This window comes from Orbicella faveolata, unplaced genomic scaffold (assembly GCF_042242905.1).
Source record: "Orbicella faveolata isolate gen_17 unplaced genomic scaffold, um_ofav_v1 contig_13, whole genome shotgun sequence".
Lineage (NCBI taxonomy): Eukaryota > Metazoa > Cnidaria > Anthozoa > Scleractinia > Merulinidae > Orbicella > Orbicella faveolata.
In genome coordinates, this window is record NW_028301540.1 from 11,383,070 (window position 1) to 11,400,056 (window position 16,987).

Below are 16,987 nucleotides of genomic sequence, written 5' to 3' on the forward strand. Positions count from 1 at the left end.
TAACTCTTTAAATTCTCGATAACTAATTCCAAGAAAGTATGGAGCGTAAGCGAGTTTATCTCCCGTGTATGCGTTACCCCCAAGATACTTACGTTCGGCTTAGCTCAATCCCGGTTTTGCAAATCCCGACAGGTTCTAAAAAAAGCCAACCCTATGAAGCGATTATCTCTCGCGTGGACAACCCAAGCGGTTCATTCTCGAGGAAATTATATACACGCAAAGCGCGGATACCACGTAACTTGAGAGGGATTACCTTAGAAATAAGGCCTATAGGGGGGATTCACTTTCTCATCCTTCATCTTCCATTGCTGACTCAAGTATCCTTTTCTTTTATATGTTTTCCATAGAACAAGACATAACGGTAATAATAGAGCATTGTACAGTTGTCTGTACAATGACCTGGCCTTTGACAGCAGCGAGGCTGTAGGTGACCTTGTTTTGATAAAGACCTCACTGTTTTTGTCGTGCAAATCAAGTTGTTCTTATGTTAACTACAATAGTTTGCATGGTCTGTATCAAAGCAAGGCCACATCCAGCGTCGCTTGCAATCATAGGCCGGATAACTAAGCACATAATTGTAAAATGGCCTATTACAAACACGAGAGAGCCATGCAGTGCGCCTACAAACGTTAGCTACATAGCAGGAGCAGGTGTAATGTAGGGGGCGAGTTGAAAAGAGGAGCGCGGAAGAGACGCGGCTCCTGGGTTTTGTTCCAGGGGCAAGCTTCGGGAGCAAAGCTCCTCCGTGTGTACCAACCATTTCATGGGCGTAATTCATTCTCGGGAGCAGAATTTCCACCCTGCAAAATGCTCCACAACATTAAACCGGTCAAATATTTGGGAGCAAGAATATTTTTAATGAAAGTTTTACAACTCGACAAAGTGCTCTAGGGGGGGGGGGGGGCGGGGGGGGGGCGGAGGGGGGAGGGGCGGTTAAAGGATTGCGGTATACTGACACAGACCAACATCCTAATTTTGTAAGACGGAGGGGGTGATGGTGAGAGAGAGATTTGCAGTCATCTAACACCCATCCCTGGTGAGGTAGTAGTACACTGTTAGGCGCGTCACAAAGTTCATAAAGTAATGTTCAAATGCGCCTCACAATATAAAGTAAGTAAAAAGGGTACACAGGACGTCTATGCGTCTCTCTAGCAAAAAATAATGTATTAATGAGTATAATTCTGGCACAAACTCACAGCCAAAACACAACACAGCTTGAGGGTGGAAAAGACAAAGATTCGAACTTCTAAGTTTGCGTGTTGTGTAATTCATAGTGAAACGCAGCGGCATTTTGGGTCATTTTGGCAACGTACAAAAATAACTTTAAATTGAAGGAAACCTGAAAATGATAGTTTAGTAAGATAGAAAAAATTAATATCAAAGAGATAATTTTGAGCCATAAAGGAACAAGGATTAAACAACTTTTCAAGATGTGCAAACCGTGACGTAGCTCGTTTAAGAACACGATGACATTGCAATCTTGACTGGAAGATTGCGTAACGAGCCCTGAGGGCGTCTGCGTAGGAGACTACTCCACATATCCCCCTCCCATTGTGCGACACTTCTGATGTCACATGACGTACGATAACTTTCTTTATCCAGCAGTTATCAGTCATTTTAGATCTGCCATCCGGCTTGAGTTCGGCTTAATTTTTGACCAAACCAAATATATCTAAGTTGATTGTTAAACAATCGAAAACAATGCACAAATGTTAACATTTTAAAGGTAGTCAGGAAAGAGTTTTCTTTGTTTGAAAAAAAAAAAAAAAAAAGAAGTCCTTAAAAGCCCCTAGACTTCTGTCAGGTACAGATGTGTCGTTTATCAGGTACAAACATGGCGTGACCAAAAACTTAAAATATTTTTTCGAAAGGATTTTCGTTTTAGTTATCGATGTTACAAATACTTTTACAAGTATTCGCAGCGGATGGATGAACCTCGTCCTATAGTATATAGCTTTTGCATTCTGTTTACAAGGGCAAGTTTAAATTTCTTACAAGCAGTGTTAAATGATATTTGCATAAATGTGAGTGGAAACTAGTTTATAGCTTCAACCTTGTAAACAGAAACTAAATACAGTTCCAAACAACGTTGCTCACACAGTATTATTTTCCAAGGAATTATTCCATAGTGGTACCATAAATTATAAGCTTTCTATGCGATATATAATCAAGCAGCTTCCGTGATACGAAGTAATTTCTTTACTGTTGTTTTCACGTTATGTCGAAGCTCGCGATATCGCCAGCAGTAAATAAGCGGGTTTAACGAGGAATTGAGAAGAATCAAGAAGACTGACACGTGATTAGCCAGCAAAAAGGACAATCTAGATCCGTCGGTTAGCAGCAAAATCGTACAGCATGAATTTTGAACATAACAAGTAATGAAAACGATATAAACAAACATTGCATTAACGGCAGACTTTTTTTCTCGGAGTACCATCATTGCTTGATCATTGTACAGCTGACACTGGGTTAGTATTTGATTCTGATGATATCTGACAACTCTGTAAATGTGAATATATACCGTCGTTGTCACGAGAAGTCCATCAAATTCGATAATCGCAATCACCATGAGATTATTTTCCGGCATTGAAATAAATACAGAGGCAGCGATGGCACTTGTTAGCCATAAAAACATCAGGGCTATGATAACACGCTTTGACGTGACGAGTTCTTGATACCGCAAATGAAGAGAGAGGGCGAGAAATCTATCAATGGCAATTGCAGTCACGGTCAAGAAGGACGCGAAAGCTAGAAATAGCACGAAGAAACGACAGATGATCAAAATCTCTGGACAGAAGGCGTCAATGTTATGTTTTTCACTCGCTTCCATATGCAACATCACCGCTAGGTTGACTCCAAGCATCAGCTGGGGAATCAATGCCACCGCTAGATCAGAAACAGCTAGACTCAGGAACAAGTTCTTTAAAGTTGTGGATATGGATGAGGCCTTCCGCAACGCAAGAATAACAAGGAGGTTTCCAAGGGTTGCCACGATGGAAAATATCAAGTTTAATACGGAAAGAACCAGCATAGATGTTCTGTGAAAATGAACGACTGATTTATATCCCTCCAACGTTTGAGTACAAAGCTTGGAAACCATGACTCAGACAATCGTGAATTCAAGTCTTGGCGACAAATGCGCGTTTTAGGCCAATTGCCAAAATCTTCCAGTGGTGGGGAGATTGAACAGGATTTACTAATGTATTCTTTTTTCGTCAGATTCATTAAGCAGCTGTTTGCGACTGTTTCTATAGTGAAAAGCTATTGCCATACATCAGCTGTTCGATTAATAGGGACCCACTTAATCTTGTATGTAAATTAAATTTTCGTCCTGATTATCGGCAAAATTATTCAGTTTATTTCCCTGTTGATATCAAATGGTCTGAAATGGCTCAACAAGCAAATTAGGGTAGATGGTTTATCTAACAATTATTCTTCGAACGCGCGTTAGATATGTTAGATCTGAGTTGACAGGTAGATACGTCTTAAAGGAGCTACGTCACAGTTTTCGCAACTTGAAAAATTAAAGCCTTTCCGGTCACGCGATAACCGAAAATGTCGGAAAAAACCCGTTGAGAAATGATCAAAACACAACAGAATCGCAAAGAATTGTGAAATCAAGATGGCGAAAGGCTAATACAACCGTTGGAAGCCTGGTTACTAAAAAGAGCAGCTCCGCTGAGCCAGAATTTATTGATGCGTCTGCCCTACAATATATCGTACGCTGGGCGGGAAAAGGCCGTTTCACAGTTCTAATTTCCCGTATTGGGTCCTCGTTATCTGACAATGCAGTGGGTACCCTTGGCATTGTAATCCCTCTTCGACACTGTTTGATCGTTGGCCAAGTCAGTGAGGCTGCACAACACAAAACATGCTAAATCTCAAACTTGTCTTGGTTGTTTTCTTTTAGATATTCAAACAAATGCATGCTTCGGATATAGTTTCGTTTAATCTTGTTAGGCTATTTGATTTGCCCCTTAAGAGTCAATGTCAGTAATTTTCAACTGGGGCCGTGCAATAGCGAAAAAACAAAAAATCTGAAAAAAATTCTCAAGAAAGCCCTTGGTGAACTACTTCTAAAAATATATATTTTACCTCGATCCGATAAATATTTTGGACGTACGGAGATAAACTTGGTTTCGCAGCTCTCAGACCAGATTTTAGGCGTCTGATACCGAGCACCGCTGAGACCTCCTTTGATAATCAAAACACCTTTTCCACGAAACATCAAGTAACTAATCAAATAAAGCAGACGATAATACACATTTTGAGTGGTTATTTTCTCAGTTTAAATTAAAACTGAATTTTTGACAAATTTTCCAGTATTTACAATAATTCGAGCGATTTTTTGCTCCGCAAAATTCACAAAATTAACGGCCTAAAATCATTGACTGGTACCTCGCCTTGTGTATCGAGACTTATTCCACGTGAAAGAGCACTATTTCTTCTTGCAAAATCCATTTTCAAAACCATGGGCTACTTAAAATAAAATTTTTGAGGTCGAAAAATACACGCAGTACTTTCGTGAAATTTGAGCTCTTTGATAATGGCGTACCACTGTCGAAAGGTCACACAAACATAACGATAATATAGTTTCGAAACTCAGCGCTTCAATAATATTTGCTGTCACTCACAAACTAATGTTTACAAGACTATTTTACGTGATTCGCCATCTCTTTTGAGGAAAAATTAAAGAATTTGGCCGTTTATTTTGATCTCGAGTTCATAAGTGTACACGGGTCACGTAATGTTTGTCAAGGGTTGAAGGTGAGGCACTCGTTATCAAATCAAATTAAAACATTTTCTAGACAGAAATTGCTCACTAACACAGACATTAATAACTTGAAATGGATGGCTCTTCATACCTTTCGACGGGCTTTCTGAACATTGAAGAAATCCTGGACTTACAAGTCGTAAACCACACCGACGAATTCAAAGCAACGGATTACAGTTGATTGCGTTACAATTCACAAGGAGACCGCTGGTCAAAGAACTATAAGGTCGATCAAGCCAAGGAAATTAAAGAAATATTTTGAATAAGCATAAATTTTGACACGAGCCGCTATCACTCTAGAAGGTGCATGAAGACGACGTTACTTTTGTAGTTAAAATTAATTTTTCGAGAAAAAAAAACTGTAGGTTTGGCGCGGGTGGCCGGAGAGAAACGAAACATTTCCTTATGAGGTGACAAAGATAATCTTTCACTGTGCAAACTTGGGGATAGAACATCATCTCATTTACTTAGATATTTACTGGATTAAATGCACTCTCATTTTGAACCCCTTTTACTTTACCTTATTGGGATTATGATATCGAGAAATACCCGCGTCACTGTGAATTCAGAGTGCTACAGAGTCGTCTGTTACGCTGTGTTTGTTGTTGTTGTTTTTCGGAATTCGTATTGGACTTTCAACTAGAGAAATATTGGGGTATCGTGTTTTATGGGGATATCGAGTTTTAAGTGTATGTGTTGAATGGCATTGTGTGACTACGCTGCTCAAGTTGGCGGACAATGCGGAGCTAGCACAGAAAACCCAGGCAGCTCTCAATGTATCGCAATCGCAAAATGTGACAAGGACATAAGAATTCACCGGAGGTCTTTTGGTGCTGGTTTTGCGGATTCAAACGTAAAGACTGAGGCAGGACTTCTTCTCGCCAGGGCAGGTATGCATTAACGCAGCTCTTTGGAAATGTCAACTTGGCAGGCTTTCTGCTCAAGTGTATATATAAGGGGATTGGGGGGAGGGGGGCAGAGTTAATGAGGTAAAGATACACCCAAGAGAAGTAATCATAACCCTAATTTGAAACATTGCAGTGAAATAGCATGTTTTTTTTAGAGCAAGCTTATTTTGGTGTAAAAATACCGTAATAGTTTAACCACCTGAAAATTCCACGCCCAAGCGTCCTGGTGGACCCTGGACAAGCCTAGTGATTCTTATGCTTGGACCGAATATAAATGAAAATACTCTTTGATTGGGCAATATGCATTATGAGCGTTTGTTTTTTCATATGTCTTACTGACCTCCATGGCGCGTTTATAGTGCCAACGGATTCCACATTGCAAATAGAGCGTTAATTTGCACAAGATTTTGGTCGTACCCATGTCAGCAACGTGTTGTTTCCACGTCAACATCTTGAAAAGCGCTCTACAAATACCTACCTTGGAAATTACCAAAAAGTGCATTGCTATCGTCTCAATTACAAGGTAACAATTACAACTGAACAAAAAAGATCTAATCGTAGAAACTCTTATTCTTCGGCCATTTCAGCTTGAGTAAAAAAAAAAAAAAAATTGCGGTCACAAATATTACAAAACAACGCATGTAGTAAAAAACCTTGATTTGAGAACTTAACGTTTCGTATTCTTCTACATACATCATCAGGAAGTATAAAACGGTCAGCTGCATTACAATAAAATTAAATTTAAACGAGAAGACTAGTACCTAATATTGAAAACCAGTACCTAATAAGGAAAGAAATGACAATGGATATAACTGAAAATAAACAGACTTGAAATCTGCTGAACTGCATGCATGCACGGATGAGGAGGATGGCGAAGGGGCGGATGCAACCTCGCTGATGTCATGTCCTGTTGAGGGATGCAAACGCACCTATTAGAAGTACCAAAACCTGGAGCGCCATTTGCTCATCGGGAAGTGCAAGCTCGTTTCAGAGAAGTATACTCTTTTAGATACCGTTAAATTGGCATACGCTGAGAGAGTTCACGAGGGCTCCACTATTCAGCTAACATTGGCTGCCCCGACCACCACTGAAGTCTCTTCAGAATGTCCCTTGGTGCAAGGCTGGACTCTAAAAGGCACGAAAAAGGCCACCCGTTTTAACGAGAATCAGCGTCAGTACCTCGATAACAAGTTCCAGATTGGACAGGAGAGTGGCCATAAAGCCGAAGCTGAGAAGGTGTCACGGGACATGCGCTATGCTAGGAGGGACAACGGTGAGCGGCGCCTCGACGTGGAAGAGTTCTTGACTGCACAGCAGATTCAGAGCTACTTTTCACGTACTGCTGCAAAATTGAAGCATGCAGTTACTGCTCAGTCAGGGCATGACTCCATCGACGATAACGATAGCCAGGCGGCCCGAGAACAGGAAGCTTTTTCTTCCGCCCGCTTAGCTGTCCTTCACCAATGCGAGCTGTTGCATCCCATTGTCTTTGACACACTGATCATATGTTCTTTGTACAGCAGCATCAAGCTGACCAAGCTCAGTGTTGCACAACTGAGGCTTATCTGTAGCTACTTCAACATGGACATAGAGGAACAACAATCAAGGCGAAAAGCGCCTTACATTACTTTTATCTCGGAACTTGTAGGGTCCTGTTTTTAAGAGTGCTTGCGATGTTATCGGAATGTAAAATATCCTCTGATAATATTACTTGTCCAATTTGTTATATTTTGTTTTCATGCAAACCTATACTGATGTTGTAAATATCGTTATTATTCCATCTCTTGTACCGTTCATTCCGTTCCTGAGTGCGTTATGTTGAAGTTAAAATAATCGTATATTTAGGGCCGGGTAGAAAGCAAAAAACAATAGCAAAAAAAAATCCGCGCCCACAATCTAAGTATCTGTCAGCGGTCTCATGTAACAGAGACTGTAACGCATATTTTTGCCGTTGACAGTGAATTGAATTCTGTAACCGTCGAGAATGCTGATCCGGCAGCAGATTTTTCAAGCCTAATGCAAGGTATGGAAGATGCTGCTCAAATTTTAAGTGTTAGAAAGCAACGTCTGAATGACAGATGTTCCGATTTGATTTAATTAAGCGTGCTTTGACCTTGATAAACATATCGTGACCCGTTTACACGTTACGACTCGTGCTCTAAAAAACCGGCAAACTCTCAAATTTTTCCTTAAAGTTATAGCAATCAAGCAGAACAGTCTTGGAAACATTAGTTTGTGAGTGACAGCAAATATTATTAAAGCGCTAAGTTTCGAAAATATATTATCGTTATGTTTGTGTGACCTTTCGACATTGGTACGCCATTCTCGAAGAGCTCAAATTTCACGAAAGTACTGCGTGTATTTTTCGACCTCAAAAATTTTATTTTAAGTAGCCCATGGTTTTGAAAATGGATTTTGCAAGAAGAAATAGTGCTCTTTCACGTGGAATAAGTCTCGATACACAAGGCGAGGTACCAGTCAATGATTTTAGGCCGTTAATTTTGTGAATTTTGCGGAGCAAAAAATCGCTCGAATTATTGTAAATACTGGAAAATTTGTCAAAAATTCAGTTTTAATTTAAACTGAGAAAATAGCCACTCAAAATGTGTATTATCGTCTGCTTTATTTGATTAGTTGCTAACTGTTTCGTGACAAATGTGTTTTGATTATCAAAGGAGGTCTCAGCGGTGTTCGGTATCAGACGCCTAAAATCTGGTCTGAGAGCTGCGAAACCAAGTTTATCTCCGCACGTCCAAAATATTTATCGGATCGAGGTAAAATATGTATTTTTTGAAGTAGTTCACCGAGGGCTTTCTTGAGAATTTTTTTCAGATTTTTCGTTTTTCGCTATTGCACGGCCCCAGTTGAAAATTACTGACATTGACTCTTAAGTCGTAAAATCATACTAATAATACCTCGTCCGTAAATGCTAGCTTCTGATTGGTAGACTCGGATCAACTGACGCCTGCCGTATTATTTTGAAAACGAAATTGGTCTTTTTTCTTGAAACAATTAGGGATTAATTGTACCTGTGAACGAATCGGACTTTTCCGTGTAACATTCACTCGTGGCTGCGCCACTCATGGAAATTACTCGGAAAAGCCCGATCTGTTCACGCGTACAATTAATCCCTAATTGTTTCTCAAACAGGCCGATTTCCTATACAAACTCACGCAAACTGAACCGAAAAAAAAATCCGTTGAGTAGTTAAAGGAGCTCAGTCACGGTTTGCGCATATTGAAAAGTTTAGCCTCAATTTTTCAAATTCGTCGTTTTGTAATCCGTGTTAATCTTCTCCATCCTTAGCCATCCTTGTTCCTTTATGGTTTATGATTATCTCTTTGTCGTTTTTTTATCTTATTAAACTGTTATTTTCAGGTTTCCCACCATTTAAAGGTAATTTTGTATGTGGCCAAAATAACTCAAAATACCGTGACTGAGCTCCTTTAAGAACGTCAATAGAAAGACTTAACGACCAAGTTGTATCGGCGTCCTGCAGTTAATCAAAGATGGCGAACCTTTTAAAATGTGTCATTTAGGTGTGATATGACGTCACCGTTGACACGCGATTAACACTAAAGTAAGTAAGTTTTGATGTTTTACGTGCAATGTAAGTCTGGTTACTATTGAATTAATACCTCTTAAGATACATATAGAAGGAGCACATAGAGCCCTCTCCGAGACTAGCCATGATCCTTAGAACTAGTATCGCAGACTGATATGCCTCTTTCAAATTGCCTCATGGGCTCATACAAAAGATAAAAACATACAAGAGTGAAATATACTAGGATACAGGCCTCTTTATATAATAAGAGTGATTGAAACAAAGAATTATCGCAGCAGGCGCATTAACGTAGCGCTATATTACATAATACAATAATACAAGCAGAAGCTAAGGCCAAGCTCCAAGTTGACAGACGGCTTTGGTATTCGTCTTCGTCTTTCGTATTCGTATTCACTGTGGCAGCGACTCCAACTCACGGATCAGCCTTCACAGCCACAACAGACGCTGTCCCCGAACGTGACACCCAAAGACACCACTCCATGGTCCTTCGGATTCACTAATGCACTATATGTGGAAGCTGAATAAATGCTATGTCAAATTATGGCCTTCAATAATTGACAACATTTTGTCAATTCATTGGTTAACAGCCACATTTGTCAGTGATACGCTAAATCAACCAGAATCGGTGATACAAGGTATTTTCTTTACAGTTCTTTTCACGTTTTGTCGAATTTCGCGATATCGCCAGCAGTAAAGAAGAGGATTTAACGACGAATTGAGCAGAATGAAAAAGACTGACACGTGATTAGCCACCATAAAGGACAATTTAGATTTGTCAGTTATCAGCAAGATTGTAGTACACGAGTTTGGAACATAACAAGCAATGAAAAGAACATAAACAAACATTGAGTTCATCGCTGATTTCTTGGCTCTGAACACCTCCATTGCTTGATCATTGTACAGCTGACATTGGGTTAGTATTTGATTCTGATGATGTCTGACAACTCTGTAGATGTGAACATATACCACGGTTGTCACGAAAAGTCCATAAAATTCGATGACCGCAACCACCGTGAGATTATGCGGTTCAGGAATTGAAAGGAATATAGAGGCAGCGATGGCACTTGTTAGCCACAAACACGTTAGGGTAATGTTAACACGCTTTGAAGTGACGAGTTCTTGATACCGCAAATGGAGAGAGATGGCGAGGAATCTATCAACAGCAATTGCAGTCACGGTTAAGTACGATGCTGTAACTAGAAATAATATAAAGAAAAGATAAATAGTCAAAAATGTAGGACAGAAGATGTCAAAGTTGCAGTTTCCACTCGCTACCATCCGTAAAATCACCGCGATGTTCGCACCAAGGACCAACTGCGGAATCAGTGCTACGGCAAGATCAGAAACAGCTAGGCTTAGAAACAAGCTCTTCAAAGTAGCGGATATGGATGACGCTTTCCACAGTGCTCGAATAACAAGGAGATTTCCTAGAGTTGCCCCGACAGAGAATGTTAAATTTAAAACACTAGAGACTAACATTCATGTTCCGTTAAAATGTGCAAGTGTTATATATTCCTTCAATTTAAGATTGCAGAGCTGAACAACCATGATTCGGATGATTCCAAATTGTCGTCGTAAGTGAGTTCAGTTCAGGCTATTAGCTAAGATCTTCAATTGGCGGGGAAAGTAAATTTTACCAGTAATCTATTCCATTTTCGTCATACCCATTAACCACCTACCAATGACCGAGTCATTAATAAGTTGTTGCATAGATAAGCTGTTTATCATATATTGATCACGTTGGTTTGACTATTTTTTTCAAATTTATTATTTAACACTTCTTTCCCTGGGAGATCATATTTTTTTTGAAAATAGTGGTAGACAATTTATCAGTTGTTGTCTTCACTTTTTTCGTCTCCTTCATTATCTGCTCCTGCTCAAGTGAATTAAGTTTTCCATTGCAGTTTCCTCCCCTGACATGCTCGATCTTCTCCTTGCGTTGTCTTGTTTTACACCCGTCCAATATTTAAGTGGCTAACAACCATAATTATCCCAAAATCTTCATCTCCGGAAATCTGACTGATTCATAGTCTCTACAATGTTAGTAAGAGAAAATTTAAGAAATTTTTATCTATGAATATTCGAAAGGTTAGTTTCTTGAAAATAATCCCATTCAAGCTTATAGAGCGGAGCTGGATAGTTAGTCGTCAGTAAAAAAATATTAAAAGTAATCATTTTTTGTAGACTTCCTATTACATAGCATTTGATGTCGCCGTTTTGACTCCAATTAGTAAACCTTTCAACCAATGCTGAAACAAAATTTTACCGTTTGTCTTTTCTTTTTCACAGAAACCCAATTTGCGGTATCACTGAGACACGTCATTTCCAAATTATACTGATTTCGATGCATGTTTGAACAGCCTGTTTTGGAGTATTTAAATTGACGGCTTGAAGATGTGAATGTGTTAATACTGAATGTGTTCTTACGCCAACTAAACGTTTCACCATTAGATCATCGAAGAAAAAAGATGTGTTCAGTTTGAAAAGATTTTCGAATTTAAAATCGACGCATTTCTTGATCGTTATTTCACGTATTACGCCGCACAATGGAACCGAAACCTCGTAAGTTTTCATTTTTTTTTTTCAACAGAGATAGAGAAATTTTTTTTCATTCGTGACACATTAACTCGGCATTAGTGGTGTCATTTTCACCTATCTCTTATTTTGTCTTTGGTAGGAAAATATATATGCAAATATCAGTGTCAAGATGGAACTTAAGTGAGAATATTCCTCCCACTTACGTGTGCGGAGTTTGGCAACCATGGTGAGCTTCATAACTCTACTTATGAGACCATTCTTAATTAGAGTGTTCACAGAGCATAGCCTGCGGCAAAGTGAACCAAAAGCACTATTAGAAGTTTGCACGCAGCGCCCAGCAAAACATTAACTTTACGGGCTTAAAACTAAAAAAAGACGAGTCATATATATTTTTCGTTTACTTAGTAGTGGCTTAAAATACAACTTTTTGAAGGAGAGGTTTCAGAGCCACCTCAAATTTTTGCAACTCTAAGGAAGCGCGAAATCTGCTCTAGCAATTAGCTTTTAAACATTGCAATCAGTTGAATCTTAACATGCTGATTTCAATTTGGTATTGAAAATGGGGGTCACCGGAGTCGTTTTTGAGTTATAAACCCTTAACTCTTACATCGTTGCTATGGTAACCTGACTGCAACTTGCACACCAATGATTGGGCATTTTGTCGAATGCCATTCTTGTGGGTATCAACTGAAAAAGAGTGGCAGTGTTATGTTATCAAAGTGGAAGTGCTGCATGAAACATTCTACGTTCAAGGCGACGCCAGTTAAAAACTAGGTGAATACAGATTCCTAAGATAATTATGATAAGGTGGTCAAGATGCACTGAGTACCTCAACTGGCTAAGACTAGGTGATCACTGTGTGGAAGCACCATATCCAAGGCTGACAGCCGATCACTAAACTTGCCCAAAACAACTGCAAAATAAACATTTTTATATATTTTGTTTTGCCTAATTCAATTTTCCGCCTGAACTTTTCAAGTTTCGACCGAATTGCCCGTACATACTAATTCATAACATTGCCTCTTTAACAAAAAAAGCCCTGTTTTTGTCGAAATAGAATACAGGAAAACCATGTTTGCAGATTTTATACCCTTTACTTTGGAGAAATGCATATGTACTTCATTTACGGTATATTACAAGTCTAATGACGTTCTAGCGGTGATACAGAGCTAATCTATATATATATTTTAAACTACGATGACAATAGTACGTAGCAGGAACAACAAGAAGAATAAGAGCAGCCATACCACTGGAGCTGACCTAACTAAGATTAACAAGCCGGGCCAGCAGAGGGCTTGAAGACGAATCGGAATTTTTTCAATAATTTTGTCGCATTTCACTTTTGAAGATCAAAAGACTTTTTCATATAACTGTTAGTTTGTAAGTAGGTGAGTTGTAAGCTGGCCAAAGCTTGCGGAAATATAGGCCACATGGATATCTCTATCGAACCTGGCTCTGACCGGGTATTATTATACGGAATTTTATATTTGTCTATATTTTGTATGGCCGCCTGTTCTGTTTTCATTCATTTATTTATTTATAATGGTAATTAAACTGAGTTGAGTGCAATTTGGTCTGAAATCATACGCGTGATTTTAAAATCGAACGAGCGCGCAGCGCGAGTTCGATTTGAAATCAAGTTAACAAATGGTAAACGCCATAGCGTGCACTATTGAGTTTTGGATGCACGCGGGAGGTTGTTAAGCACGAAAGAAGCCTAAGAGTCGCACGAGGCGATAGCCGAGTGCGACTCTAGCTTCTTGAGTGCTTAGCAAACCTCCCAAGTGCATCCATAACTCAATAGTGCACGCTATGGCGTTTACCATAAACAAGCGCGCGAAAATTCATTTATTACAACCGACTGCACACCAGTAACTGGATAAAGTTTCATCTTCAGACAACTGTGAAGACAGTTTCGCATTTCTGGCAGAAGGACGTCGGTCATTACTTTGGAAACAATGTCTGTCAAAAGATTTGCTTTGTAAACATTAGCACACACGTCAGCAGCGTACACCCATGGGCAAATAGTAGGCGCTAAATTAACCAATCAGAGCGCGCGCTTTGCTTTAGTTATGTTATAATATGATTTCAGACCAAAATTGCACGACACGAAGTTTAATTGCCACTTTATTAGATTCATTTTGAAATGGCACAATTTTATCGCCTTAAATTTTAGATTTTTGGTGTATTGTTGGTCATAGTTCTAGTAGCCGGTTTCTCAAAAAAAAAAAAAAAAAAAGAAGCGGAACCGGAAACGCCTTTACGTCCATTTAGTATGCAAAACGATGTCACGTGACGAAAACTCATCCGAGCATGACAAAGAAACAAGCAGTTTTGAAGTCCGAACGAAAATAGTCAAAATAGTCTACTTCAGATATAAAAGTTCAATTCTCGTCGCCTGAATCAATGATGGAAGGCCATTCTTTCTTCTGTGGTTGAGGCTGAGACTTTTCATTGTCTTTGGAGAAGGAATTTGAAGGTGCATCCTGCGTAATTCTGGGATGGATTTCTTTTGAGTTGTGAAACTCCCTCGAGTGCACGTCACGATGCCCAGTGGATGGTACGTTTTTTTTCTTTCATACCGTTTAATGGCATGATTTTAAGGGAGTTCAGCTCGTTATCATCTCCGTTTCTTTTTGTGACCTCAGCGAAGGATTCAATACTCAGGACTTTGTCAAGTTCTTGCGGTGCCATTTGTTTCAAGATATTTCCAAGATGGCGGGACTAGCACCAGCTTTGTAAGACGTTCATTCATTCACTGTTTTGTGGAGCGGGGCGTAATTTGACCATGTTTATTCACAGCGACAGAGTTGAGCTCTTTTGTTGCTTCGTTTGAAACTACCGGAAACCTGGAAACATCTACCCTCTTGAGATGGCTCTGAATTTGTTGTTGTGTGGTTTTCGTTTGTTTATGTTTTACTGGACTCGGTATCATTTGGATCGTGAGCAGATGTTAAAGAAAAATCGCCAAAATATCCGTCAAAATGGACACTGAAAGTTGGAAACTTCCATTAAAGTAGGTCTTCATCCTTAAGAAGCTCATAATCGTCATTCAGAAACTGTAATCAATTAAATTCGGCGATTTTTTTTTGGAAAAAAACCAACAATAACAAAGTTTTGGCAATAGTAGTTGCAAAATTCTCCACATTCCTGAAGTTTTATTAATTACTTTAAACTAATCTTGAAATCTGATTGGTTGTTTTGTTTTACTGTTCCATTCTCATTAGCTGAGAAAAAGATGCGATTTAGAGCAAAAAATAGTGCGTTTCGTGAATAAATTGCATCAATGAGAGCCAATCAGATTGCAAGGATAACCAGTGATTTCAAAATGGATTTAATAAATTTATCTATTTATTTATTTATTTATATACTTATTTTTTATCTAAGGCTGTATTGAAACGTTTTGTGGTTGATGTGTTCAAAAATGGGACACTATTCCAACCATTTGAAGAGCTTCTGCCTGAGAGACCGGGGCAGACTTGGAACTGAGGGTCGGCCGATTTTCCTAAAAATCCACCTACAAAGTTTTTATGCAGACTTATTTAAAATGCCAAAGTTTTAGCTCCATAGATCGTTTTCTGCCCGAGTTCTGAATATCAGCCACATGGAGGTCCTGTAATGTTAATGTTCGACAAATTTTGGACACTTTTCAACAACTCCCTCACAGAGTAAGAAAACATTTCAAACAAAACCGAAGTCGTTCACCCAAAGCCCAATGCTTAAGCGTTTATAGGCAGAGATATTGGCCCGCAAGAATATTTCTCTTGTCTGTACTGTAGGCCTCTTATAAGCAAATCAAGAGGAATCGGAAATGACCTATTTTTCAGGCCTATTATTTAGAATACCTAAATAATTCATCAAACATGTTTAGCATCCCTGTAAAGGTTATCCCCTAATGTAGTAATTTTAAGAAAAAAATACCAAGGTTGAGGCTTTTTGACTTTGCAGAAACTTTCAGCCCACTTCCGGTAAAAGTCCTTGGAAGACGTCTACATAAAAATAATTCCCATCAAATTTCTATGACAAACTTTAGATCAACGGTCAGACATACCTACCATGGTAATGAACTGTCAGCTTTACTAGTAACAGTAATAATCTTATGAAAAGAGGCTCGGCATCTATCTTTTTTGCCATGGGGAGCTTCTCCAACGAAGTATGAGTTTTAGGATTAATGTAAGTGGCGTTATTATAGATGTATGGCTGTTTTTATAAGCCATCAAATATTTTCGCTCGCGCGTGATTGGATTAAACGCGTTACGTGACTGAATATTACCCAGCTAAAACTGGGAAATATCCCAGTAATATTCCCCAATTTTCAAAACCGTGCGTGTTGCGAAAAATATTTGAAGGATAATAGACACAATAGCCTCCATTTTGCGAAAAAATATGCTCGGATATTTGTCCTTGGACATTATCTGTTCCTCAAAGCTCACAGTTTTCCTTGAGCTACATTCTCGGAAAACTGTTCGCTTCTCGGAACAGATGATGTCTAAGGATAATTAGTATCACCCAACTAGTGGACTAATGCAAATCCTGCATTTTGATTGGCTACGCTACTAGGGGACTACTAGTAATAGTCATCGAGTAGCGAAATTGGCGCCATCGAGCATGACGCTTTCTTTCGTTTTATTCCCAAATAAATATTTCTTCAACTTGCTTTTGCTAACTTTATTATTACCTTTTCTGTCCGACTAGTTGGATGATACTAAAACAATCAGACCCTTCGCTCTCAAGGGCCACGGGTCTAATTGTTAAATATCCGAGAATACTTTTGCGCCAAATAGAAGCAATGGTTTATATATAATCATGCCTTTATGACGATCGTCGCCTAATAAATTGCGCAATTTCTTGAGGCAGCCTAGCAAATATGAGATTATCCATCAACGGAGTTTTAGGCGAAGTTCAGACGCCGCACTTCACATGAGCCGAATCGAATGCAAATGAGAAAAATCCTTTGTTCTCCCTCAATAGCATTCGATTCGGCTCATGTCAAGTACGGCGTCTGAACCGGACATAATCCATCCATCAGTAGCAATATCCTAAAGTAGCTAGACAAATGCTGCAGAAAATGAAGCTGATCCACGGGATGTTAATATATTACATTGAATTAACCATCTCTTACGTTGACGGGTTCAAACACTTTACGATGTATTTTTTGGTGCGTTTCGTTGAACTAGCCATCACGAGGGAAAACCGCAAGGA

At 39.2% G+C, this 16,987-nt stretch overlaps 3 protein-coding genes and 1 long non-coding RNA gene across 4 annotated transcripts in view; 2 read left to right on the top strand and 2 right to left on the bottom strand.

The window, feature by feature from the left end:
• The window catches only part of LOC110062668 (uncharacterized), a 142,109-nt gene that overhangs the window by 87,455 nt on the left and 37,667 nt on the right, over positions 1-16,987 (top strand). The gene's annotated exons all lie outside the window — the stretch shown is intronic.
• On the bottom strand, positions 1,756-3,257 carry LOC149114992 (melanocyte-stimulating hormone receptor-like). The gene has a single exon (XM_089284670.1). The coding sequence runs from the start codon at positions 3,098-3,100 to the stop codon at positions 2,168-2,170; it is 933 nt and encodes a 310-aa protein (XP_089140796.1). The 5' UTR covers positions 3,101-3,257; the 3' UTR covers positions 1,756-2,167.
• On the top strand, positions 6,640-8,060 carry LOC149114993 (uncharacterized). The gene has a single exon (XM_089284671.1). It carries the CDS (start codon positions 6,931-6,933, stop codon positions 7,342-7,344), a length of 414 nt encoding a protein of 137 aa, XP_089140797.1. The 5' UTR covers positions 6,640-6,930; the 3' UTR covers positions 7,345-8,060.
• LOC149114994 (melanocortin receptor 4-like) lies at positions 8,061-10,844 on the bottom strand. Its single transcript, XM_089284669.1, has one exon. It carries the CDS (start codon positions 10,724-10,726, stop codon positions 9,860-9,862), a length of 867 nt encoding a protein of 288 aa, XP_089140795.1. The 5' UTR covers positions 10,727-10,844; the 3' UTR covers positions 8,061-9,859.